The sequence below is a fragment of the Papaver somniferum genome, chromosome 9 (assembly GCF_003573695.1).
Source record: "Papaver somniferum cultivar HN1 chromosome 9, ASM357369v1, whole genome shotgun sequence".
Taxonomy (NCBI): Eukaryota; Viridiplantae; Streptophyta; class Magnoliopsida; order Ranunculales; family Papaveraceae; genus Papaver; species Papaver somniferum.
Window position 1 is genome coordinate 54610614 of NC_039366.1, and position 25192 is coordinate 54635805.

At 36.6% G+C, this 25192-nt stretch overlaps 2 protein-coding genes across 3 annotated transcripts; one reads left to right on the forward strand and one right to left on the reverse strand.

The window, feature by feature from the left end:
* The first annotated feature begins 8116 nt into the window (after positions 1 to 8116).
* LOC113310626 (zinc finger protein 593-like) lies at positions 8117 to 10618 on the forward strand. Of its 2 annotated transcripts, XM_026559348.1 has the most exons (3): positions 8117 to 8427; positions 8565 to 8627; positions 10204 to 10615. In XM_026559348.1, the coding sequence occupies exons 1-3, from the start codon at positions 8237 to 8239 to the stop codon at positions 10304 to 10306; spliced, it is 357 nt and encodes a 118-aa protein (XP_026415133.1). In that variant the 5' UTR covers positions 8117 to 8236; the 3' UTR covers positions 10307 to 10615. The 2 variants fall into 2 exon arrangements, with proteins under 2 accessions (XP_026415133.1, XP_026415134.1); XM_026559349.1 differs by lacking the exon at positions 8565 to 8627 and having other exon boundaries at positions 10204 to 10618.
* A 101-nt stretch (positions 10619 to 10719) lies between these two features.
* Positions 10720 to 16970, reverse strand: LOC113310625 (ABC transporter B family member 1-like). Its single transcript, XM_026559347.1, has 10 exons — positions 16190 to 16970; positions 16007 to 16061; positions 15745 to 15920; positions 15459 to 15659; positions 15104 to 15363; positions 14711 to 15024; positions 14391 to 14614; positions 13218 to 13591; positions 12315 to 13029; positions 10720 to 12210 (listed from the first exon to the last, which is right to left on the reverse strand). Exons 1-10 carry the CDS (start codon positions 16649 to 16651, stop codon positions 10933 to 10935), a joined length of 4059 nt encoding a protein of 1352 aa, XP_026415132.1. The 5' UTR covers positions 16652 to 16970; the 3' UTR covers positions 10720 to 10932.
* Between the last annotated feature and the right edge of the window lie 8222 nt (positions 16971 to 25192).

Sequence of the window (25192 nt, forward strand, 5' to 3'; positions counted from 1 at the left end):
TGTGTGTGATTGAAGGTCTCCTAGCTAAGCTAGATCTCTAAGTGTAGCAGTGGCAGTGAGCTAATGAAACAAAGGCAATGAGCCTAAGGCAGTGAAGTGACAACAAAGAAGTAAAGGGAATCAAATAAAAACAAGAAACAGTAAAGGAAAGAGGGATTTTGGGTGAAGACTAGGGATTAGATTCCACCATTTCACCTAGACTAAGTTATCCTAGTTCCACATAAATCTTGCCCCTTGTATAGTTATCAGTGAGCTTCTTGGCTCAACTGACTAACTAGATGGCAGTGGAGGTTCTATGCCTGCTGCTCATCAAAGGGTTGGGTTAGAAAGGAAGCTAAAGGCACTAAGATAATTCTAATCCTAGTAGTAGTTGGGGCTCTCACACTGCAACTACCCACAGAGAAGCCACTTAGGTGTTTTAACAACCTAAAGGATGTTCTAATCACAACTAAAGTATTCATCCTAAGTACTAATTGTCTGATTTAGAGTACAACTAGTCAGAGGATTCATAACAGACAATTAAGCATGAGCTGTAGCACAATCACATGGTGGTGTTCTAACTACAATGCATACATGATATGCACTGTGAGAGCAAAATGTAAAGTGCTTTGATTAAGACTATCCTAAACATTTCAAGCACAACAAGAATTATGTTTATAACTGAATGAAACTTAGCAATGGCTCAAAGGGTTTCCTCATCACCCTAGCTATGAGCTTAGAACATGGAAATTACACTTGAAACAACATTGCATTCAAACAAAACATGAACTGAAGATAACACAGTTGAGGAACTGGCTAGTCCAGTCCTCTTGAGTGAAGCTCTGGCTAGCCCATGCATGGTTTCTACAACACCCATAACATCAATTTATAGTTTTTACAAAACCCTAAATTTCTACAAACCCTAATTTGAAAATCCCTAAATTTTTGAATTGAAAATTACCCACTGATTTTGATCTGATTTTGTCTCTGACCCAGGTTTTCTTCTTGTCTTCTGCTTCATCTCCTGCGCTTCTTGTCGTCTCTAAAATACTAGCTAGAGATGTTTTACAAATCCCACACCCTAGGGTTCAGAGAAAGAGGTGCGAGTTTTGTAAATTTTCTAGGCTAGTAGAGGGATGGGTTTTGGGGGAAGGACTGAGCTGAGGAGGTGGTGGCAGTGATATAAATGGTTGCGGCAGAGGAGACAGAGGAGGAGGTGGTGTTGCAGACGAGAAGAGAGTTTTGCAGAGAATTTGGGAAGAAGAGAGGGGAAGAGATCGGCGTAAATGGGATTAGGGTTCGTTTGGTTGAGGGTGTAGGTTTCTGATGCTAGGGTGTGAGGCGGGTGTATCAAAGGTTGATGCTCAGCAAAGCGAAAGCGTAGGATGAAAAGGTGATGGAATGATCCAACGGCGCGATAGGAACGACCTTTGGATGATGAGATACAACAAAACTGACGGATTCAGATGGAGTTAGGTACTATAGTGTTTGACAGGATCTTCGGAGTTTGATGCACAATGATGAGGCGATCGTTGGATGATGAGATGGATCCAATCTGACGGCTCTCATGGAAATGGGTATGGATAATGGAAATGGATTTGGGTAAGGGTTTTGGGTCTTGGGTATGCCAAGCCCATATCTTCTTTAAGAACAATTCTTCCTCTTCAAGCCCACTTCTAGTTGATCCGGCTCTTGCAAACATCATTCTTCGCTTCCTCCTAGCGGGAGTCTTTGCCGTTCCTTTGCTCTTTTCGCTCCGTGAGATAACCAGGCTTTATTTAGTACCTAAAAATGCAAAATTAATTAAGAAAAGTATTTATTCTTGAAAACAACGAAAACACAGAATATGGGATAAAATGTAGAATTAATGCACAAAAGATGAGTTAAATGCCAAGAAAAATATATAGAAATATGCACTTTTTAGCACTCATCAGTGAGTTCCTCCAATGTTCAAGGGCAGAATAGACGTCTTAATAAACATCGTCCTAAGGAAGTTCAATGCTTTGTCTCTAAATGCAACATTGTTCCTGTTGAGAAGATCATTCCAGAAGAAAGGAAAATTGATAAGATAAGAGAGGATATTTAAGAGATAATTGTAAGATACAAAGAGCTTGTCAACAGATTATGTTCTTCCTCATGTCAAGGCACTTCTGGTAAGAACTCTAACTATGTCTCTACTTTGACGACAGTAATTTTTTTGATAATTTCTCATGTCAAACAGGATCCCTCTCTAAGACTAAGAGAAAAAACAAACTTCACCAAAGACATAAACCTCGTAATGAGCCTGTAGGCTCGTACTTGTGCTAATTAATCACAAGGTTCGAGAACTTACTCATATAAAATCCTGTTGAGTAAGTTGTGTTAAAAACAGGTATACTTGTTGCTTGCATCTGTTAAGTTAAGTTATTTTGTTATCGTCCATAGCTAAACTTGTGTTGACAGATCCGCTAAGATCAAGTATTGGTTAAGTCAAAAGAAAATGTTGCATATTGTCTTAAAATTTGTTTTTAGGACCTGTTTTCAAATGTTTGAAGGACTTTATTTCTTGGGTATTTTTTGTACTCGAACGGGTTCCGTTCTGGCCCGAGTCAGCAGTTTATTTGAAACCCTAAATTGTTGTCCCCAAGGATAAAATATCCAACCTCTTAGGGTTACAAGTCACGTACGTGTACCTCTGGTGGTTTTTGGATTTTCAAAGAATGTCTTCCTCCTCTTCTTTCTATGGTGGTTTCGGAAAAGGATTTCTTGAAAAAAGTGTTGAGGTTGATTCCAGGAGGAAGAGAACACTTGTATATGAAGATCCTCCCAATGCTTCATGCTTCTTTGCTTATTCTCATGAAGATGTTGAGAAGGATGATATGATCTCTGCTGAAGTCGTTCATGACTTTCTTAAGTACTTTGGGGAAGCAAAACAACAGCTTGTTGATACTTTAAAAGGTATTGATAAGGTGAAACTGAGTTGGAAAAGGTTGTGTCTGACCTTGGTATCATAAAATCTCAAATCAATGATCTTCGTAAAGAGACTCATCTCTCTGATGAAGCAGAGAAGGCTGGCGTTCACAATCCCGAAGATTCCGTATCTTGTGAGGATCCTGTACTGCCCACATCCCTATTCGCTGTCAGGAAAACGATGGAGTCTGATTCTCTCTAGCTTGTCTAGTATGTCTTCTTTTTGGATTAGTTGGAAGAATAACTAGCATTTTGAATAGCGAAGATTGTGACTACATATAGCTATTTTTGTTTTCATCTTCTTATGTTATTTTTTAGGTTTATTAGTTTTTAAATTCTAAAAATATTTGGAGGATGATATTATTGCAGTATTAATCTGTTTTGAAGTATTGCAATATTTTTATGGGATATGTATTGTTTGTGTCTGTGAACTTGAAGGTCCCATATTGTGTCAAAAGTAAAGTCGTTCATAAATTGATATTCGTATTGATGAAAGGACGAATGAACTTTTGACAATTACAAAAGTTATGCCTATGCAATCATTTATTTGATGGAAAATAGGATGAAATTTTTTTTTGACAAGGATAAAGTCTATTATGTCGTTATGCAAATAGTGATGGAAAATGAATAGATCCTTGTATGTTATCCACGGTATTGATCTTCATTGATCCATTTTGTTATGTTTTACCGTGAAGGCTCCATTGTGTATCTTATGTTGAGCACCTTACAACTATGTTGATTAATATTGGCCTTGTTGGTTTTTCCATGAGATGCTATATGTTGAGCATTCTTGAACTAAATTAATCATCTTGATTGGTTATTTAGTTATTTGCTCCGAAAGTCTTCTTTTGTCGAGCAAAATCTTTTGACAATTAAATTGATTGCTTCGGTGATTAGTTTGGTTGTGTATGCCAATTAGATTAGTTATAGGTTCTCTTGTAATTAATCTAGTTATGTTTTTAATATATTCCACAAGTTCTTGTGTTGAGTATATGAACGGCTATACTAATCATGTTCTATTGGTTGATGCAGTCGTATATTCCGTAAGGTTTTCCTTATGTTGAGTATTTGAACGATTAAGGTAGTCATCTCCGTGTGGTTATCTTAGTCGTAGCTCCGTGAGTTTTCTTATGTTGAGCACAATCAATTAAATTGAGCACTATTGTGGTTTGATTTAGTTGCGTATTCCAATTAAATTAATCATGGATTTACTTGTGATTAATTTGATTGAGTTTTGGATATAGAAAATCATTTCCATGGTTTTTGGTGTCCAATTAAAAAATCCTTCTTTTCTTTCGAAATTAAGGTCGCTCTTGTTGTTCTTTCGGGAATGACATCAAATGGGGGAGAATTCCTTTGAACTTGTGCTTAATGGTAATATCTTGCAGGGTGTGCGGCTGTGGAATTTTGTAGGGGTTATCTTGTATCTTAAAACTCCTTGATGAATGCATTTAGCTTCGGCTTTATGATTGCATCTAAATTAAGATGGTATGTATTTTTATTTTAGTCTATGAAATGTATCTTGTGGAAATTTCATTATGAACCCGTTCTTTTACCTTTGCCAATTTTATTGACAAAAAGGGGGAGAAATAATGTAGTTCACACTACAAATACATTTGGATTTCGGATCATTGTGTAAGGGGGAGTGGTTTCCATGATCGAGATGGAGTATTGACTAAGGGGGAGTGATACATATCACCATAGTATTGTTGTTAAAGTCGTGATGCAATTGGACTTTGATGTTACATAATGATACTATGACACTGTATAATAATGATCGAGAATCTCGATTTCTCTCATTGTTATAGCTACGGATCTTCAACAACGGTGGTGCTAAACTTACAACCTTTGGGATCATTAGAGTACTTGGAAGGACGAGGATTTTAAGGAACGTTGAAGATTAGACTATGGAATAAGAACCATTGAAGTTTATCTTTTTTGTATTCCATATGTATTAATAGTTTTGTCACTAAAATTGACAAAGGGGGAGATTGTTAGAGCATAGCTCGGTCGACCTCGCATGCGTTTCTATATCAAGCATGTTTGTCAATGTTAGTGATCAAAACTATGAGTCTTGATTTCTAGTCTACATAGCTAAGTCTCGGACTAGGATAGAAAAATGTAGTTGAGCTCAAGGACTTCATGGCGATTCATCATACAACGACGAAGATCTATACAAGGAACCGTGGAACTTCATCAACAAAAAGGTATGTGGAGACTTGAACTTATCTATCACTCAAAAGTCTATCTATTCTATATCCTACTTCTTATGAGACAAAAAGTCGTATGCTATATAGACTAGATCATACACATTTGACATTTCGAGCTGAGTATTCACTACTTATCTTTTTCTCGAAATCGTGTGTTGGTAAAGCGTTTCGCTTTGATCAAGTTTATCTTCACCTAGTGACGAAAGTCATGAAAAGTTTCAATTACTTTGAGAATTGATCTGACGTGAAACGGTATGTGAATAACGACTATATAACGTCCTCTGAGAATGTCTCAATGATTGGAATGAGAGTTTAGATTACATAACCATTTATTCCTTAATCCGAAGTTTTCGAACTTTGTTGATTGAGAGAAACCGGAGGAATTGGATTTGCCAAGTCCGCGAACCCAGTCCGCGAACTGACGGAAGTTCTCTTACCGAGAATTTCTGCTGGGATTTTCCAAAAACCCGTTTGCGTGTTTAGTCCGCGAACTGGAGGAAGTCTCTTTGCCGAGATTTTCCGCTGAGTTTGGAAAACTCTGCCGGTTTCCTTAAGTCCGCGAACTTGTTTGTGAGCTTAAGTGGTTATGATCTAAAGATGTGCTCTGAACATGAAACTTAAATTACTAAGGAATGCTTTATGCAAACCGTGGCTATAAAGTTCATGAGCCGATTCATCGAATCGAATCATCTTTGTTTCAATTGTGTCTTGTGTAGTTACATAAGATCTCATAGCAATTGAACAACTCTCTAACTAGTTCATTTGAGTCAATTGAACTAGTTATAGTGAAGAAGAACTAGGTTAATATGAATTGCTCATATGGTATAACCTTTTGGGTTACTATGTTGAACCAACATACACGTACACGTTTGGGCATGGTTTTCACAAACCAAGTAAACGTCTACCCAAGTGTGTGTGACAAGCTAAGTTTTCGATCTAGTGTCTGTAGCGTCTTAATACAGTGTGTATTCAATCTGGACTAGGTCCCGGGATTTTTCTGCATTTGCGGTTTCCTCGTTAACAAAACTTCTGTTGTCTAGTTATTTCTTTTTCGTATTATATTTTTTATATAATTGAAATAATACAGGTTGTGCGTTAAGATCATCAATTGGAAATCCAAACTTTGGTTGTTGATTGATATTGATTGATCCTTGGATATTAGTCATTGGTACCGTCCAAGTTATTCCTTGTATTTGATAAAGACTCGCTATTGTTTTTAGCTTGAGTAAAAATCAAATCAAGAGAGAGATATTAACTCCTTGAGATACTTTAGTCTAGATTGAGTCTGACTGTCTAGTTGATTCACTAGCAAAGTATTTCGGAGTTAGTCCATACAAATTTCTAAGCGAAATATTGGGTGGTGTTGTTAGACCCACGCTTTTTCAGTAAACCTTGCACTTCACCCGTTGCAGCAAATTTGCAACTTACTTCAGAGGCTGATTTGTTTCCACATCCTTCTATCTACAAATCTCTTGTTGGTGCTTTACATTATTTGACTTGGAGTAAACCTGAGATCTCCTATGCAGTTCAACAAGTTTGTCAGTTTATGTCTAAACATACTTCTCTTCATCTAGCAGTTGCTCACAGAATTGTTAGATATCTCAAAGGTACTATTGATTTTGGAATTTACTTTATTAAAGGTCCCATGACACTTCATTGTTATTCAGATGTTGACTCGGTTGGAGATGTGATTGACAGTAGGTCTATTGGTGGATTCTGCATTTATTTTGGTACAAATCCAGTTTCTTGGTCAGCTAAGAAACAAGCTACTGTATCTAGATCTTTTACAGAATCAGAGTATAGGGCCTTAGCTATTGCTGCTGCAAAATCTGTTTGGATTTGTCAGTTGTTAAAAAATCTGCATTTCACTCTTACTGCACCTCCTAGACTTGGTTGTGATAATGTCAGTTCTCTATCTCTTGCTTCAAATCTAGTAAAACACAGTAAAATGAAGAGCTTAAGGGTTGATTTTCATTATGTCAGAGAACTTGTCAAACTCAAGACTTTGCAGGTTTACTATGTGGCTAAAATTGATCAGACATCTGACATTTTTTCTAAAGGTTTTCATGGTCCACGTTTCAAGTTCTTACGATCCAAGTTGAAGGTTTCATCTCCACTCACCTTACACTGGGGGGAGGTACTGACATACCTAACATGATGCAGTGGACTTTACAAATGATGGCGCTAAAAGCGATAATACAAATAATGGTGGTACAGATTAAATAGTTCAGAATGCTTCACAACACATTTGTTTTGTGTGAGACACATGTGTGGCCATCTCTTTAAATAGCTGTCTCTTTCTGTGTTTCATTTCTTATGTAATTTTAATTTGAATTCATTTTTTTTTCATTTTCTCTTTCCTCTGTAAGTTCAGAGAATATATCGACTCAGTTTATTTTGAACGTTAACGGAGATAATCTTATAATGTTATTATCTAGGATGCTGATTTTTCCTCTCAAAGACTTTCACACATCTGCTCTTCCCAATGTGCCACATAGTTATCACAACCAGATGAATCAATTCTTTCCTAGTAATAGACACAAAATTATCTTTGTTGTCCAAAATGAAACCCATTATTTTAGAGACTTGTGTCGATAAGCTTCTTGGATAATAGTATTTGAAAGACCGAACCATATGGCTCGAGCAAATGGACAATGAAGCAAAAGATGATCCTTACGTTCCAGACTACTATCACACATCACACAAGTCATGTTATCCACTCTTGCAATCCTCTGAAACCGCAACCGGTAAAATATCCCTTGCAACTATCCAGATGAACATACCGATCAAAAAAAAAAGAAAAAACTTTCCAGATGAACATGTGCCAAGTCCTGCGCTGCGCAGTGCATGCCCACCTTGACAACCACCCAAGCCATCGATCTCAAAAGGGCAATTTAGTCAATTTGATAGGTTTTTCCTTTCTTTTTGGGGTGCAATTATCCTGTAAATATATAAATAAGTTGCCTTTACGACCCATAGAATTTCTTTTCCCTCATTTACTTCTTTAGGGTTTAGACGAGTTGCAGAAGAGAGGCGGATTGGTTGAGCAAAATTAGCTGTTTAGGGTTTTTAGTTGAAGAAGAAGAAGAAAAAGAAAAATGGGAAAGTGTCCACACAGAAAAGTAAAGAAGAGGAGGCTTTCTCATAAAACAGCTCGCCGTACTAAGTTTGAAACCAAAGGTGATGATACTGTCTATTCTGAGCTCCGGAAGCCAGAGGCTGAGAAACCTGTCTTACCTCTTGATGATGATCTTCCCGGAATGGGTCAATTTTATTGTTTACACTGCGAGTAAGTTGATTCTTATTATTAGGGTTTACTTGTTTCATATTTGAGTTATTTTTTCTTGATTTGATTGAGATTAAGTAGGGTTTTTTTTTTTTGTTTATTTGGCTTAATTGTTTTTTGGGTTTTGGTTTCATTTTTAGTCGGTATTTCGCGAATATATCTGTGAGAGATGATCATTTCAATACTAAAAAGCACAAGAAGCGGTAAGTGGAATTGAACCCATTGGTTTTGACTTTTAGGGTTTATGTTTGTATCTATGTTTGGCTTCTTATTCATTTAGAAAACACTTAGGGTTTAGGGTTTTTCAGTAGTTCTATCAGCTATGTTGAATTGTCTATGTAGAATATTGTTCAGAGTCACAAAACTTGGCAATTAAAAGATTCTTATGTGATGTTTGTGTTCACAACAGTATATAGAATTGACAATTTTTTTAGCTAAAAAAGTTAGACTGGATAGTTAGACTATAGAGATAGAGAATATGGGAGAAGCTGTTTGCAATATTTATGCATCGATTTCCTTGATTAGAAGCAAATGTCTCAAAGCTGAGGAATGTGATAAGCAAAGATTGTCAAACGTCTGCTCATCTATCCCTTAAAGCATACCTATTATCTTTTTAGATAGAAATATGTCGTGGAAATCTGTAGATATCAAATGGTGTAAAATTTTAGGAAAGAAAGATAGAAGGGTTGACATGAGTGCAAATGCACCACCTAAAAACTGGGGTGCACATTTTCCATCTTTCTTGTTGGATGGTTCATTAACGAGGAGAAGATTATGGATTATACACAAAAAACTTGAATTTCAATACACTTCTCCTATCTTCAAAGCAATGAGCCATCCAATAAGAAGGTGGGGAATGTGCACCCCGGTTTCTAAGGAGTGCACAAACTTGCACTCGGGTTAGCACCAAACGCTTGTAGCACCTTGTGCCTTAAGCTATTGTGGATATCTCGAGTTATTGTAACATCAAGTGTTATGATGATGTGGTTCCAAATGGTTGATGTTTACTAATTTGTAGATCTGATTGATAGTGTATGGTGGGTGGTGGGTGGGGTTACATTTTTAGAATGAGCTGACCTTTTGTGGGTATCATCAATATACTGACTCTATGAGTAGAACATCCCTCCAAAAACCAGCTCTTTGTTCAGTTCAAAGCTATGTTGTCATGGGCGTAAGGCGCCGCGTGGCGTTGGGTGTAAAATCCCGAGGCGCAGCGAGGCGCGGCGAAGCCGCGGCATACAACAATAATTCCCACATAGGTTTATGTTCTTGACATAACTGATATTAGCTTGAAAACGATTTGCAAAAAATTTGGAAAGATTTTTTTTCCTTCACTATTGTTAAAGTAATTAACAAAAACAGGGTTTTAAAATATTAATGTACGACTTAATGAAAAAGATTTTGGCAAAATATTTTTTCCTTTTTTGGCCACAAAATGCCACTTTGGCGCCCAACAAACTGGCGCCTTGGCCTAAGCGCCTAGAAAGGCGACGCCTGGGCGCCACTTTTTAAAGTGGCATCTCTTTACCTACTGCGTGGCGCCAGAGTTCAGAATAAGGCCACTTTGGCGCCTAGGCGACGCGTTTGACAACATAGGTTCAAAGTGGACGAACTCAACATTTTCACGAAGTTAAAAGAGTAGTATAGTGAACAACATCCATTTAAGTATTTCATACCAGATACCTTAGTTTCGTGCTAGAATGATGATAAATTGTTGATAATGGGGTTGTGCAAGGAGTTATCCATCTAATGATGAATTATGGTTGATTATTTTTGCAGTGTGAAGTTTATGAAGGGACCTGCACCACATACTCAACTCGATGCAGACATAGCTGCTGGGATGGGGATGCCCGACAACGGCCCAAAGCTAATGGTAGCTTGATTCCAACAACACTGCCAGTGTTCTGCCGTGTATGCTGACTCCACTCTTTAAGTGAACCGTTAGTGAAGTACAGTATATTGTTTTTTCATGTTATTGCTTACTCCCAATCTTGGGTCCACTAGCATGTAGAAAAAGACTACCTAAAGATAGTTAGCAATGGTTCAATTTTAAAATGTTTGAAGGTGGTGCAGCTATATATAACTGGCTTCTCGCAAGCCAAGTTAGAAATTATCATTGATGTATCCTGTGCTTAATTTTAAGCCAGATTCCGCATTCCAGAAAGCGAAAAATATCTATTTTTTTCTTCGATTTCTTGAAACATTTCCATCATACTTAGGGTTCTGATACTGAGCAGGTATCTAAAATCTTCTATTGCAGAAAGAAAAAATTCTAATCCAACTTTGACACCAATCTAGAGTGAAGAAGCATATATATATCCCTTTCTAAATTCAGCTTCTTTTTGTTATAGCTTAATCGGAATGACTACAATGAGCAAATAAAAAACAAAACAGAAGAAAGTACTACTGTATCCTAAGTTATTAACATAAGATGCTTCAACCAAAGCAGAATCACTAAAAAGAAAACGGGTCTTGAATCCTGATGCCTTTATCTCTTGTTTCTGTCCCTCAGATACAGACTTTTCTTTCTCCTCCCATCGAAGAACTTGACCCTGGAGCAATACCTTGCGCCCCCTTACCGAACCTTTGCAATTGTATCATATTTGCATAGCACCCATCCGGATAGTGTTTCAACAGATGTGAGTGGGATCCTTGTTCTACTACTTTCCCCTCATCAATCACTGCTATCACATTAGCGTTCCTTATTGTTGACAATCTATGTGCAACAATTATAGTTGTCCTTCCTGAACTTGCCCGTTCAAGTGCCTCTTGTACGCTTCTCTCTGACTCTACATCAAGTGCACTTGTTGCCTCATCTAGTAACATTATGTCAGCCTTCTTGATTAAACCTCTAGCAATAGCAATCCTCTGTCTTTGTCCACCTGACAATTGTATCCCTCTCTCTCCTACCCATGTGTTATAACCTTCAGGCAGTGCTGATATGAACTTATGCGCATTTGCTAGCGTTGCTGCCTCTATAACCTCCGCTTCGGTTGCTGATTCACTTCCATAAGCAATATTTTCATGTATAGTAGCAGCAAAAAGGCAAGGCTCTTGAGGTACCATTGCTATGTGTTTTCTTAGTGACTTGAGATTGTATTTACGTATGTCTTTGCCATCAATTAGTATCCTTCCTGATGTTGGTTCATAGAATCTTTGTACTAGGGAAATGACAGAACTTTTCCCACAACCACTAGGTCCAACAAGAGCAAGGGTCTTTCCTGCCCGCGCACGAAGTGTAAGATCTCTAAAGATCTGACTGTCAGGACGAGATGGATAAGCGAAGTCCACATGCTTAAATTCAACTTCTCCACGTAAAGTTTCAGGAGCAGGTGTAGAATCCAGTTCATCTGGTTCGATTTCTGTTCTTCGATCAAGGAGATCAAATACAGATTTCATGGCTTGTCCACCTTTAATGAAATCTGGTGCTAGTGTTAGTGTTTCAGCAGCTCCGTTTGCCGACACCATTAGGACCATGAACACCCGGATTGTCTTTGAGAAATCCGATATGCCATGCTTTACCAGCCAGGATGCATACCATAACCCAAGAGCGTACGAGGCATAAAGTAAGAATTGAGCTACTCCATACCCACTTCCAGCAATCTGCCCTTTCCAGAAGCATCTTTTTAGAGGTATCTCGAGGTTTGAAGAGAAGAGACCTACAATCTTTTCCTCTGAATTGAAGGCTGCGACTGTTCTGACATTGCTTACTGCTTCGCCTGCTAGTTGCGTGGCCTTGGCATGGGAACCTTCCAGATCTCCTGAAAAGCCTTTCATGAACATTTTCTGCTCAAATCAAATAAGAAAACCCAGGACGTAAGTAAACACATTAGTATTTGAGCGAGGACTTCTGTAACTTAGAAAACAAAATTCCGTGTAATGCCACGAACCTGCAAAACAGTTGCGGCCACCACAACAGGGAAGACTGCAATGAGAAGAAGAGCAAGACGCCATTCCAGGACGAACCCTGCCGTGCAAGCTACAAGCATGAGAGACGAATTCTGCATGATGACTGAAATTCGGTCTCCAATTGCTGAACGGACATTATTAGCGTCAAGTGCTAGCCTTGCTGCAATCCTACCACTCTCATTCTCCTCTTGGTCGAACCATGCCATTTCATTCTTCATTATAGATGCCAACATTTTCTCTCTCACTCGCTTTGTTAGATTCTCCCCAACAACGTCCCAGTAGTAATGCTGTAGGGTGTTGAAAATGAGAGCTGCGGATGACACCCCAATCAAGAAATAACAGTATTTACCAATCTCACGGCGCATGTATACATAGTCTTGGCTGTAGTAGACACTCATGACAGCACTGAGAACGTAAGCAAAGAAGGCACTCATGGAACCACAGATAACAGAGCCGATGGAGCCAAAGAGAGCATAAACCCACTCAGGGGAATTCATCTTCGCGAGGCGCAAAAAGGTACTGGCTTGATCTTTGAAAGCAAGTTTCTCGAGCCGGTAGTTCGGTTGAGTACCATCAAGGGAGAGGCTGAATTCAGATGTGGAAAAGTCTGAAAGTCGACGAGAATAAGGCGACCTCCCATAGGATGAATTACGACCGATTATGGGTGAGCTGACCGAGTTTCTTGCACTTGAAGGCCTGCCAAAAAAATGAAGCATGTTATTACCACATGATGTAGCAGGTGTTGTGGCAGCTGACAGTTATATCCCATATCAGCTTCTGTGTACCATATGCACATAAGCTAATCTGACCAGGTATGATTCATTTATCATTACTCAGTCCATAAAGATGTTAAGCACTGTGAAGCGTTTTGCAGCGGAAGTTACCTTGCACTGCTTTTCCTGCCATTGTTGAGAGCAGTTTCATTTGAAGTCTCCTGCATGCGAATAAGTTTGGCATAGACGCCATTGTCCCCTTTCAAAAATAGCTCTTCGTGGGTACCAATCTCAGACACGCTTCCTTGCTGTAGAACAGCCACAAGATCAGCCTTCCGGATAGTTGAGAGCCGATGAGCAATGACAAGAGTTGTCCTCCCAATCATGAACCTATCAAGAGCTTCTTGCACCAGTTTCTCAGATTCCGAGTCTAGTGCACTTGTTGCTTCATCCAAGAGCAGGATTGCTGGATTCTTGAGCATTGCTCGGGCTATAGCAATTCTCTGCTTTTGCCCTCCTGAGAGCTGTAACCCTCTCTCTCCTACCTGCCATTTTAAAATTAAGATCCATTTTAGAGATTCTTACCAATATATTTTCAGTAAAAATTCTTCTTCTGCAGCCATTTATTTTTATTAGTTGTGTTTTACACATTTTACAAGGAAGTCCTACTTGGGAAGCATACAGAGAGTCTCGACAAATTGAAGGACATTAAATAGGAACAGCCTCAATCATTCCGGTGCCACTATTTACACTGAACATGAGTCGTTTTCCACTACCTAACTGTACCTAGATTCACTCCTTCAATCATTCCTCCTGTCACATGCTAACTCTGTTGACTGAGACCATGTTTAGTTATTAAACTAAACACTAAACTATAACTTTCTGCACTAAGGCTTAACTTGATAAGTGGAAGTTGCAAAAAGGATAAAAATTTAGTCCAAGATCCAAGCCTGAACTTCATCTTACTTATGAGGAAATTTAGAGTATAATCATCAAAAGAAGTAAGAATCTCCCTAACATAAACATTGTGTGTCAGCTTTAAAGAATTTTTATTTGTAGAAAACCAATAAAATAAGGCAATTTCAGCTTCACATTCTCTTCCCCCACTTGGTTTTAACTTTTTCTTAATCATATGGTACCTCAGAAGTCCTGCTTTATTCCTTAATCTAAGGTTATTTTCTTTGTTCTGTTTAAACACATAAATCAGAATGCAGGTGAACAAAGCTTGTGTTTCTTGTTGAATATAAGGTACTACTACTACTCTCTTTTGTTGCTTAAACATGACTCCACGTTATTTTTTAAGTGCAAAAAGGCTGACTAAGAAAGTTGTGTGGAAACACAAACCTGAGTATCATAACCAAGAGGAAGTTTAATGATAAAAGAGTGTGCATTAGCTACTCTTGCTGCCTCTTCAATTTCCACCTGTGTAGCATCACTTCTTCCCAAGAGCATGTTTTCTCTGATGGTGGTTGCAAATAGAGCTGGCTCTTGACTCACAAGTCCTATTTGTTGCCTCAACCATTTTAACTTCAGTGTTTTTATGTCATGCCCATCTAACAGAACTTGTCCTGTTATGGAATCACAACACTCATTTAAAGTGGAATTATTTGTACAGATTTCTTCGTCAAAAAAAGAGGAATGATGAAATGTTGCTTTCTTTTTACCTGAAGTGGGATCATAAAATCTCTCAATGAGAGAAACAACAGTGCTCTTACCGGAGCCACTGCTTCCTACTAAGGCTATGGTCTTCCCTGGCTGTACATTTAGAGAGATGTCTGATAGGATCTTAACATCTGGCCTTGACGGGTATGAAAATTCCACATTTTTCAGTTCTATGTGACCTGAAACAGAATTCAACTCCAGACCCGACTCATTTTTGCGGATACTAGGATTGTGATCGATGACACGGAAAATCTTTGCAGCAGCAACTTTGGCATTAGCAAAGGCGCTGATACTTGGGGCAGATTGTGCCAAACCTCTGTTAATAAGAAAAGAAAAGTTCATGTAAACCAAATAGATGACAAAAACAATTAAGTGGAAATTAAGCGAACGCTTACATTCCCCCTATCATAACTGCAAACATGGTTGATATGGCTAGTCCTCCATTGGTATAGTCATGTCTAACGAGATAACCTCCGTACCAAAGTAGAAGTGCATAGCAACAGAAAACAACAAAGTATGTTGCACCCAATCCCATTCCTTTGGCAAAACCAGTCTTGTATCCGATCTTTTGAGAGATTCTTAATGCAGAGGAATAAGCTTTTAATGCTCTCGATTCCCCTACGAACGACAGAACCGTCTTGATTTGCACTATTGTCTGCAAATTATAAGGAAGGTAATTGAATTTCAATTTTACATTGAAATCGACTAAAAAATTTGAAAGAAAATGAAATATAATATTTTTTGCCAAACCTGCTCAGCAATATTTCCTGCTTCTGAAAGAGCTTCCTGGCTCTTGATAGAGAGCTTAGCTAAAGTGGTGGTCTGAATTCCTCCAACTATAGCTATGAGAGGAACAACAGCAAGTGTCACTAAGGCTAATTGCCAAGCTGCAGTAAAACCCACTACGAATCCGGACACGAAAGTCGCCATGTAATGGATGAAATTACCCAACTGCAAAATCAAAATCAAAATCAAAATGGGTTAATAAGAATTCTAGTTGAACCTTAAACTAACTAATAAGGCTCTTTTATTTTACCTTCTCACTAATAGCATCTTGAACCATAACAGCATCACTGTTAATGGCGAAAACAACGTCTGAGGTTCGAACTTCAGTGTCGAAGTACTGAATATCTTGACTCAAAACAGCTTCTAAGTATTTAATTCTCATCTTTGTCGATTGTCGCTCTCCTGTCCACATCCAACATGATATTTCTGCAAAGTAATTCAACTTCACACCATTAACAACCCAATAAGAACAGGACTTACTAAAAATTTGAAGTAGAAAGAATTTCTCTGACCTGCCCAAGAAGAAGCCCAAATTGCTGCACCCACCACCAGAAAGTAAAACGCATACTACAAAATCACAGTAAAGCAGACATGTTTCAGATTTTTTGTCTCTCCAAATAAATTTCCTGCTCAAACCAAAAAATAAAAGAAAAGAAAAGAAAGTTCTTTCCTGATCATCTGTTTATTGAATTTACCTTTAAAACTTCTTGCATCATCTTATCTACATTGTTAGCATTAGAACCAAAAGAATTCACAAGATCAGCAAAGAAGCGAAGAAAAACGGGCAATGAACAACCATGAACAAGAGCACCTACTGTTCCAATACCCATTAGAACATAATCCAATCTATCTGCAAATCTAAACAACTCTTTAAATGCAACTGGTTCTATTGAATTTGGTTTTTCCGCACCACTACTGCCATCTTTCTTCTCCATGTTTTCGTTCTCTCTAGTATCTCTTCTTCTCTCCCGTGGTTGTTTTTGTTTCTCTTCTTCTTTTTCTTGTTCGTCTATGTATAATAAATCTCTTGAACGATCTTCTTCATTAGATATAAATCTATTAGCAGCGGAGTCGAGATGGATAGGTTCAAGTCCTTGCATTTCAGACCATTTCCATTTCTCTGCTACCGTTTTTATCTGTTCAGTATCTTGTGACATTGCACGAATTATTTGATCACTTTTCAAACAACCCTTTAATTCTTTTTCTTTCTTTTTCTGTTTTTTTCTTAAACTTTTAATTTCCTTAATTCAAAGACAGAAAATTTAAAAAAGAATTAGGTTTGAACTGTAAAAAAGACAATAGAGTGAGCAGTAGAATCCCCGACAAGAGAGAAAAGGACTGAGTGATAGAATGAATCGATGAAACTTGAGAAATAGGTTTTTCTTTTTTCTTTTTTACTGATCAAACAAACAAGAAGAATCATCAAACAAATTTAAAAAAAAAGTAAAATGTTTTTGATTTTTGTAAGAGAGATGATGAAGAATTCTCAATCAGTGGGTGTTTGTTGAGAAAGAATGGATAATAAGTAAAGAAATCATGATTTTGTTTTTTTAGCTTTCTTATTCTTTTCACTTTCTTTATCAACAGTTTTTCTTTCTTTATAAAATTTTACTTTTTACTTTTTTACGCGGGAATTACAGTTGATAAAGTTTTTACTGTTGTAAAGTTTTGAAAAAAGAACAGGAGTGGAAACCCGAATCCTTCTAATATGTCAGAAATCACAGTTAGAATTTCCACTAGTTTTATCGGAATAAATATTCTTCTGATGATCCGGAAGGGAAAGAAACCCTGATCTGTTATTGCGAGATTTTTGTCAGAAATCACAACTGGTTCCACCAAAACTTCCACTTAACCACTTTTTTGATTCCTAAACTGAAAAATCTCACTGGTTACCAACCATTCTCATCTTCCCATGATTTCCAATAGTTCCTTTCACTGGTACACATTAGTCTTCATCATACCAATATTTCGTATTGTCTATTCCTAATTCAAAATTTTTGCCACAATGAACGGACTATATTGTATCTAACTCTAAATGTTCACTTATAAATGATTAATTCTAGTGGCATAATATCAATGAAGCACCGCCGTTTTTACCTAGAAACTATTTTTTTACTTCACTATGACTAAGATTTCAGATTTACCAAGTAGATCTAGGTAATGTTATTAGTAATTTTTTTTAATCATATGTAATCATTATGTGGAATAACCCATAATTCAAATTTGGGGATTATTAGCATTTTTCTTAATCATGTTATGTATAAACGGTTTTTTTAGTTACTTATCATATGATTCTATATTAACTAAATATGCGCCCATGCGCTGCACGGGCTCAGATTGGTTGCCCAAATCTTAAACGTAGATAGTGGTGCAGCTGTTTTTTTTTTTTTTAGATTTGTAAAACAATTTCCTTTGGTCTAAATATTCTCGGGGCCAGAAGCTCTAGAATTTGTTGTTATATATTTGAAATTTAGTAACAATTTCTTATTGGTCTAAATATATTCCGGTAGGGACAGAAGCTCTAGAAATCGAGATTGATTCAACTTTTAACTACAACATAGAATTTTTACCTGAAACCATATTATTATAATTTCATACAGCCTTTATATGGTTTCTAGGGATGACCATTTGTCCCACCCAAACCCATCCCCATGGGTATCCACCCCTATTGTGTAGGGCTTTATCCGTACAAACGGGGATGAGATTGGATATGGGTAATACCCGAAATCAGTGAAACGGGGAGGGGGGCGGGGATGGAATTCTAGGTCCCCGCCCTATACCTTCCCATTTTAGGGTTTTATATATTTAGTTTTAGTTCACATGATCATATTGTAATCCTATGGTTAATATTAATCGAAACAAAGTATAAAAGAAAGCGTAAAAGTTTTATCTAATTTTTTATTTTATTATTACCATCTACTACCGGCGACAAGGAAGAAGGCGATTAAGGTATACCCAAAAACTATGAATCTCTTCCATTGTATTGGTTATATTACTTAATGGTTATTTAAGCTTTCTTTATTATATATATATATATATATATACAGGAATGGTCATGGGGCGGGGATCATGTATCCCAGTCACTGCCCCGTTCAGAAGAAAAAAACCATACCCTCCCGATTACCTGTATCATCTGGGACGGGGCGGGTATGGTAAATACCCGTACGGGACGGGTTTTCCACGGGTTACTCATAAAATTAAGTTCAAGTATGATGAGTTAATTTAATATTCAAAACTTAAGCATGATGTTTCAACCAATAATAATAATAGTATAAGAAATTGGTTTCTAAAATCTCAAACTCATAAACTCTTCTTAAAACAAGTAAACGAAAAAATAATTGGAAAAAAATAATTGGTCTATAAACGAGTATCACTCCTTTTAGTTCTTAATTCCTTTTTATCAAGTATCTTCCTCCATGTTAACCATCTCATCATCTGCTTCAGTTTCTTCCCAAAATGTTTGACCATCGAATTTTGATCCACCTAGCCAAAATAAGAATGTGTATCATATAACCATAATGATGTATTAAATGTAAAAAAAAAATTCAACAGAAAGAGAATTCCATTACCATTCAGCATATCCCATAGCCAGTCTTGAGCACACATCAAAGCTTCCAACGTTTTTGGATGAAGTCTATTACGTTGGATACTCACGAATCTACCTCCAGTACTAAAAGCAGATTCAGAAGCTACCGTTGAAACCAGAATCGCTAAAATATCTCTAGCCATACACTGCAAGACTGGATATTTGATCCCATTTGTCTTCCACCATGCTAGTATATCGAAGTTACCCATCCTAGGTAAAATATCTTCCTCTAAGTAACTGGTTAATTCTGACTTGACAGTACTAGTTGCAGCAGTACTAGAGACAAACATATCAAATTTTTCCAAAGGATCTACGTCATCGTTAGAAACATGAATCTCCGAAGTGAATGACATATCATTTTGGATACCAGATGTTTCAGCAAATTTTACTTTCAGTTCATACTCCTTTGCCAAATCAACACATAAATTGCGTACTCGATCAATTTCGACTTTTAAAAAAGCTGCACCATAAATTTGTGGAAAATAAAACTCAATCAATTTCATCTTAAGCCTTGGATCTAGCATAATTGCTACAGCCATTACTCCATTGATCACAAACCAATACTCTTCAAACTTCTCTATCATTTCATATGCCATTTCCTTGATCACACCAACTTTAGATTTTTTTCCACTCATTTAGTGACAATTTAATATCACAAAGACTTGGAAAGAAAAGATTGGTGGTAGGATATTTTACTCCGTAAAACTTCTCTGCGAAAGTATAAAATATCTTAAGTTTGTCTCACATCTCCTTTGCCAACAACCAATCTTCTTCATATGGCAAAGAATTATACCGCGGCTCGCGTTGCTTTAGGCGAGCAAAAACCTTTTGATACTTAATAGCAGTATTAAGCATCATGTATGTTGAGTTCCATCTTGTCTCACAATCAAGAACTAACTTATTTATATTCGAAATATTTAGTTCCATCTTGTCTCAACTCGTTTTGGTGTTGCTTTCCAGTAAGCAACACTATTACGAACCAATTCGATAGATCCTTTGATCCCTTCTAATCCTTTCTTGTCTATAAGAGCTAATATGTGTGCACAACAACGCATATGAAACAAATCTCCACCCGATAGTAAGTTACGTGATAATTTTTCTAGGAGAAGTTCGATCATAAGATCATTAATGGTACAACTATCTACAGTAAGAGTGGATACTTTACCATCGATATTCCAGTCTAACAGACACTCCATCAATGCGGTTGAGAGGACTTCAGCTGTGTGCGGACATGGCACATACATAAACCTAATACAAAAGAAAAGAAAGATGGTTGATTACTCCATACTCTGTGACTTCTAGCAGATTCACTTGGTGGAGATTAGCACTACTTGAAATGAGGTAATATACAAAATCGATATAAAAAAATAGATTGATCTAATAGACAAAATATATTCACACTAGTAAATAAATACGCGTACCTGATAATTCGGCTCTGCAAGGTCCACGATTCATCAATAAAATGAGCCGTGATAACCATGTATCCTTTCTTTTGCTTACTAGTCCACATATCAGTAGTCAACGCAATTTTGCCTTGAGGTTTTTGTAGCACCTCCATTATTTTAGTTTTTTCTTCATCATAAATTTTAAGGATATCCCTTCTAATTGTGCTCCGAGATACCACCATAAATAACGGTTGAAGCGCATTTGAATATCGTCTAAATCCGGCATGTTCAACGATGGAAAGCGGATACTCGTGTATGATTATCATATAAGCAAGTTCCTTCGTAGCGAACGATTGATCAAAACTGTACGTGTTAAGTTGGCTTCTCCCGTCACTTTTTTTACTCGGAATGATTATTGATTGTCGTATGTCTTGGTGTTTACGTTTAGGACATCTGTTCATGTGTGCATGTAGATGCTTAGTCCCATGACTGCTTTTGCCTCCTAATGGTTTATGACAATATTTGCAAACTGCTTTGTCTTCCCCTTTTATCTGTTTCTTTTCAAAGTGTTTCCACACTATGGATCTTTTCTTCCCTGAAACTATAGCAATTTCACCTTCGGCATTATCACAATCACCTGTAATGTTTGCCTCGGCAGTTTCACCATGGTCATCATCCATTGGAGAACTTGGAGTTGTCTCAACATTGTGTTCAGACTGTTCAGTTCCACCTCGTGTTGATATAGTTGTCATTTTGGAATCACTGGGTAATATAAACATAAAGTAGAATTTAATTAATTAGTCTTTGGATACGATACATGGACATCAGTGATTCAGTTGGCATAAAATAGTTCTTTTAGTTTGCATACAAAAATGAACATGCAATCAAATCATCGTTCGTGATTAATTTAGGTAATAGCAATTCTTTTCCAAAGGAATCACTGATTCACACTTCACAATTCACATGCACCTACCTTACTCAAGTAATCATTTAATCAACCTTAAATCTTATTGTTTTGAGTTATATATATATATATATATATATATATATATATATATATATATATAATAAAGAAAGCTTAAATAACCATTAAGTAATATAACCAATACAATGGAAGAGATTCATATTTTTTGGGTATATCTTAATCGCCTTCTTCCTTTCCGCCGGTAGTAGATGATAATAATAAAATAAAAAATTAGATAAAACTTTTGCGCTTTCTTTTATACTTTGTTTCGGTTAATATTAACCATAGGATTATAATATGATCATGTGAACTAAAACTAAATATATAAAATCCTAAAATGGGAAGCTACGGGGAGGGGACCTAGAATTCCATCCCCGTCCCATCCCTGTTTCACTGATTTCGGATGTTATCCATATCCAACCCCATCCCCGTTTGTACGGGTAAAACCCTATCCAATAGGGGCGGGTACCCATGGGGATGGGTTTGGATGGGGCAAATGGCCATCGCTAATTGTTTCTATTGTTTTAGGTATATTTTCCGGGGCACTCTATAAGATTATCGATTTATTTTGTAGACTGTTCGTTCTTTATACGATCTTCTATCTTAATGAAGAATTTCTTCAAATGGTGGAGTCTCAATTCTCATACCACCAACCTCCTTTATGAACTACTGGTTGGTTTGAATGTAGAATTTTTAAGGTGGAATTTATGGGTCCATGGGATTTGGTAGAATTACGTTTCCCTCTGTAAGTTTGGTTGTCCGAATCCTTGGAATCACGTTTCCCACGGGAATTAGTTTTCCAGAAAATCCTCCATATGGAGTCCAACCCCTACTCCCTAAGATTTGCTGGGAAACTTACCAAGGGATTTATGAACCCACTTTTTTTAAACTCTAAATCCCACATATATGCGATTTTAAGATTTGAGGATAATGCCAAACGGTACAAAGACTTTAAAACAAGAAAACTTTATAAATCCTACGAATTTTAATTGAGTTACCAAACACACATGGGATTTATATAAATCCCAAAATTTGTAATCCCATGGGATTATAAATTCCTGGAAACAACGAATTCTGCAAACAAACCCACCATACATGTATTCAATACTTTAGTTGTATTTTGGAATACGTAACATTGGTTTTCATCATGTATTTCAGCTTTGATGTATTTGATTGATGTATGCACTCTTCCATAATCCTTTTATTCCCGTTCCTTCAAAAATACAAACTACAAATCTTAGTGTCCATAATTTGAATTAACATGTAACCTATTTGTTTACCATAATTCCCACTAATATAATAATATGTTATTATAAATATTTTGCGGTTAATTACTTTGGTTGATTTCAAGTGCTAATATAATTTTTCCAGCTATCAATTAAGACAATAAGGTGTTGATTTTGGGCCACAATGTAGATTTTGGCTTGTGCAATAAGTTTGGGTCACAAAGCTGAGCATTGTAATATTTAATCAAAGATGTCTTTCTCTTTTCCTCATGTTCCTCAACCTCTTCATTTTACCCTTAGATATATCCTGCTCTAACCCTCATCTATAATTTGCTAATCCTTAATCCAAATACCTCAATGTTCCTTTATGGCTCCATTTTTGCTTAAATCTAATCTATTTCAATATGTTACCATACATAGAGAAATATTCTTCAGACTTTCCACCTTCAAGTCTCGTACCACCAATGTAGTACTAATCAAGAAAAATTTCCTAACAACTTTTATGTAAGGTGAACTCTCCATATCGCTTGCGTCTTATCTTAGATATTCTTCTCTTTTTAGTTTCAAAAAATGGTGACTCGCAATCAAACACATGGAAATACAGTGTATTAATCCAATAATTTTTTTTATTTCCGTTAGGGTGGAGAAAAATGGTTTTACAGATTTGGTATTGCTCTTTTCTTTCTAATCGAATACAGTCTCTATGATCAAAACCCACATCTAAACTCTAAAAACATCCACATTAATATTAAACCTCTCAATACCCAACCTCTCTAAAAAATAGTCAGATGCGGTTAGAAATTATCATCAAGGAAAATACCTTAATCTCTATCGAAAAGCTATGAACAACATTCGTTCGAAAATCCAAACCGTTAGTTACTCTATTTCGTAAAAGAAAAAAAACGTTTGTATGAATATATCTCTCAATTCCATTATGATCATTATGCGTCAACCTCAAAAATCAAAAAGAGAAATCATAAAATAATCATTGATGTGCAACATGCTAACCCCAAAGACAAACTTGGTATATGGGAGTATTCTATTGTCGTTTCAGTTTATTCTCAAGCTTCCTTTTGGAACGATATTGATGATCCTATTAGTAATCAATTTAAGCCAACAAACAGTTTGATTTCATGTCGATAAATTTCAAACAAGCTATTATTCATTTACATGCGTCTGATCACTTTCATTATGAAGATTGGGATTTCCGTATCAGCTCAATGACATCAGTATCAATTTTTTTGTTTGAGAACAAGATTTTCTCAAGATTAAAAAATCTGTTATGGTTAATGATTTTCAAGTATGTTTATCTAGAGTTCCATTCCAATAGAGGTCTTTAGATATCTTTCACTCTTTGGCCAAATCATGTGCAGAATTATTAGTCCTAGATAAGCAAACTATGCATCTAATTAATATGCTCATTATTAAAATGAAGATTCGTAATATATTGGAAGTCGATGATATTCCGAGATTCATTGAGTTGTGTAGTTTTTAGACCGTCACTTATTTTGACTAATATGCAATTGTACAAGGCTTATTTTGACTATTATGCGATTGTACATTATTATTTGTAATTCAAGACAAATTTCTCACATGCTTACATGATCAATCTATATGGAGAAGTTCACTTGGTAATAAATTAATTCGTAAACATTGAAACAAGAACGAACTCAGCTTTGTTCGTAAGACACCTAGCACTGTTTATCAATATATATAGAGGACTATCTGCATATTAGAATCTCAATCTTCGCACTTTTGTGTCCTGGTTGCATCTAGAGTCGTCCTTTAAAGATCTAGGTTTTTTTTATGAAACTGTATTGGGTTACGACTTTTAAAGTATTCACCAAAGGGTTCGTGAAGCCCAGTAAAACTATATTTTACCTAATAGTTCTTGTTATCAGGATCTTGATTCTATTGATTTTTGTAGTTTGTGAAATATAGATCAGGAACAAGATAAATAGAAATCACAAAGTACGCTTTGGATCAGACTTTGTGATTTCACAAGATAGATGTCTAAACTTTTTTTTGATTTGTTTAGATTGTTCTTGTGAGGTATAATCGATTAGACATCTCTATAACCTTTTGAAAAGAGTAATCCATCCTAATTGTTGAGGTTTGATTGATATCTTTTTTACCTTTAAGATCCCTCATATGCAAACAGATTTCCATTACCTTGATTGAATATATTTATGAAGGAAAGCAATAGGCTATCTGTTAGAGGCAGATCAGTTAAAAGTATTCAATTAGGTTGAAGAAACTTCTATGGATGTAAAGGACGTCAGCTAGAGGAATCAAGTGCGTAGGTACTTGCGAGATCTAAGAAACATAAAAAGCACGAATGAAGCGGATCTTCTCGTAGGATCAATTTGGTCTCAACTATATTCCAGTCCAAAGTCTGATAGTAAGCTAGTTTTCGTAGCAGTTTAATATATCGTCGTATTCAAGACTGGACTAGGTCCAGATATTTTTCTGAACATTGCAGTTTTCCTCGTTAACAAAATTTTTGGAGTCTCATGTTATTTATTTTCCGCATTGTA

Coding starts and splice junctions, on each gene's coding strand:
- LOC113310626 (XM_026559348.1), top strand. CDS start 8,237: ATGGGAAAGTGTCCACACAGAAAAGTAAAGAAGAGGAGGCTTTCTCAT. Junction 8,428..8,564: donor TTTTATTGTTTACACTGCGA/GTAAGTTGATTC, acceptor TTTCATTTTTAG/TCGGTATTTCGCGAATATAT. Junction 8,628..10,203: donor ACTAAAAAGCACAAGAAGCG/GTAAGTGGAATT, acceptor TTATTTTTGCAG/TGTGAAGTTTATGAAGGGAC.
- LOC113310625 (XM_026559347.1), bottom strand. CDS start 16,651: ATGTCACAAGATACTGAACAGATAAAAACGGTAGCAGAGAAATGGAAA. Junction 15,660..15,744: donor AAGATGCTATTAGTGAGAAG/GTAAAATAAAAG, acceptor TTGATTTTGCAG/TTGGGTAATTTCATCCATTA. Junction 13,030..13,217: donor GGCAGGAAAAGCAGTGCAAG/GTAACTTCCGCT, acceptor TTTTTTTGGCAG/GCCTTCAAGTGCAAGAAACT.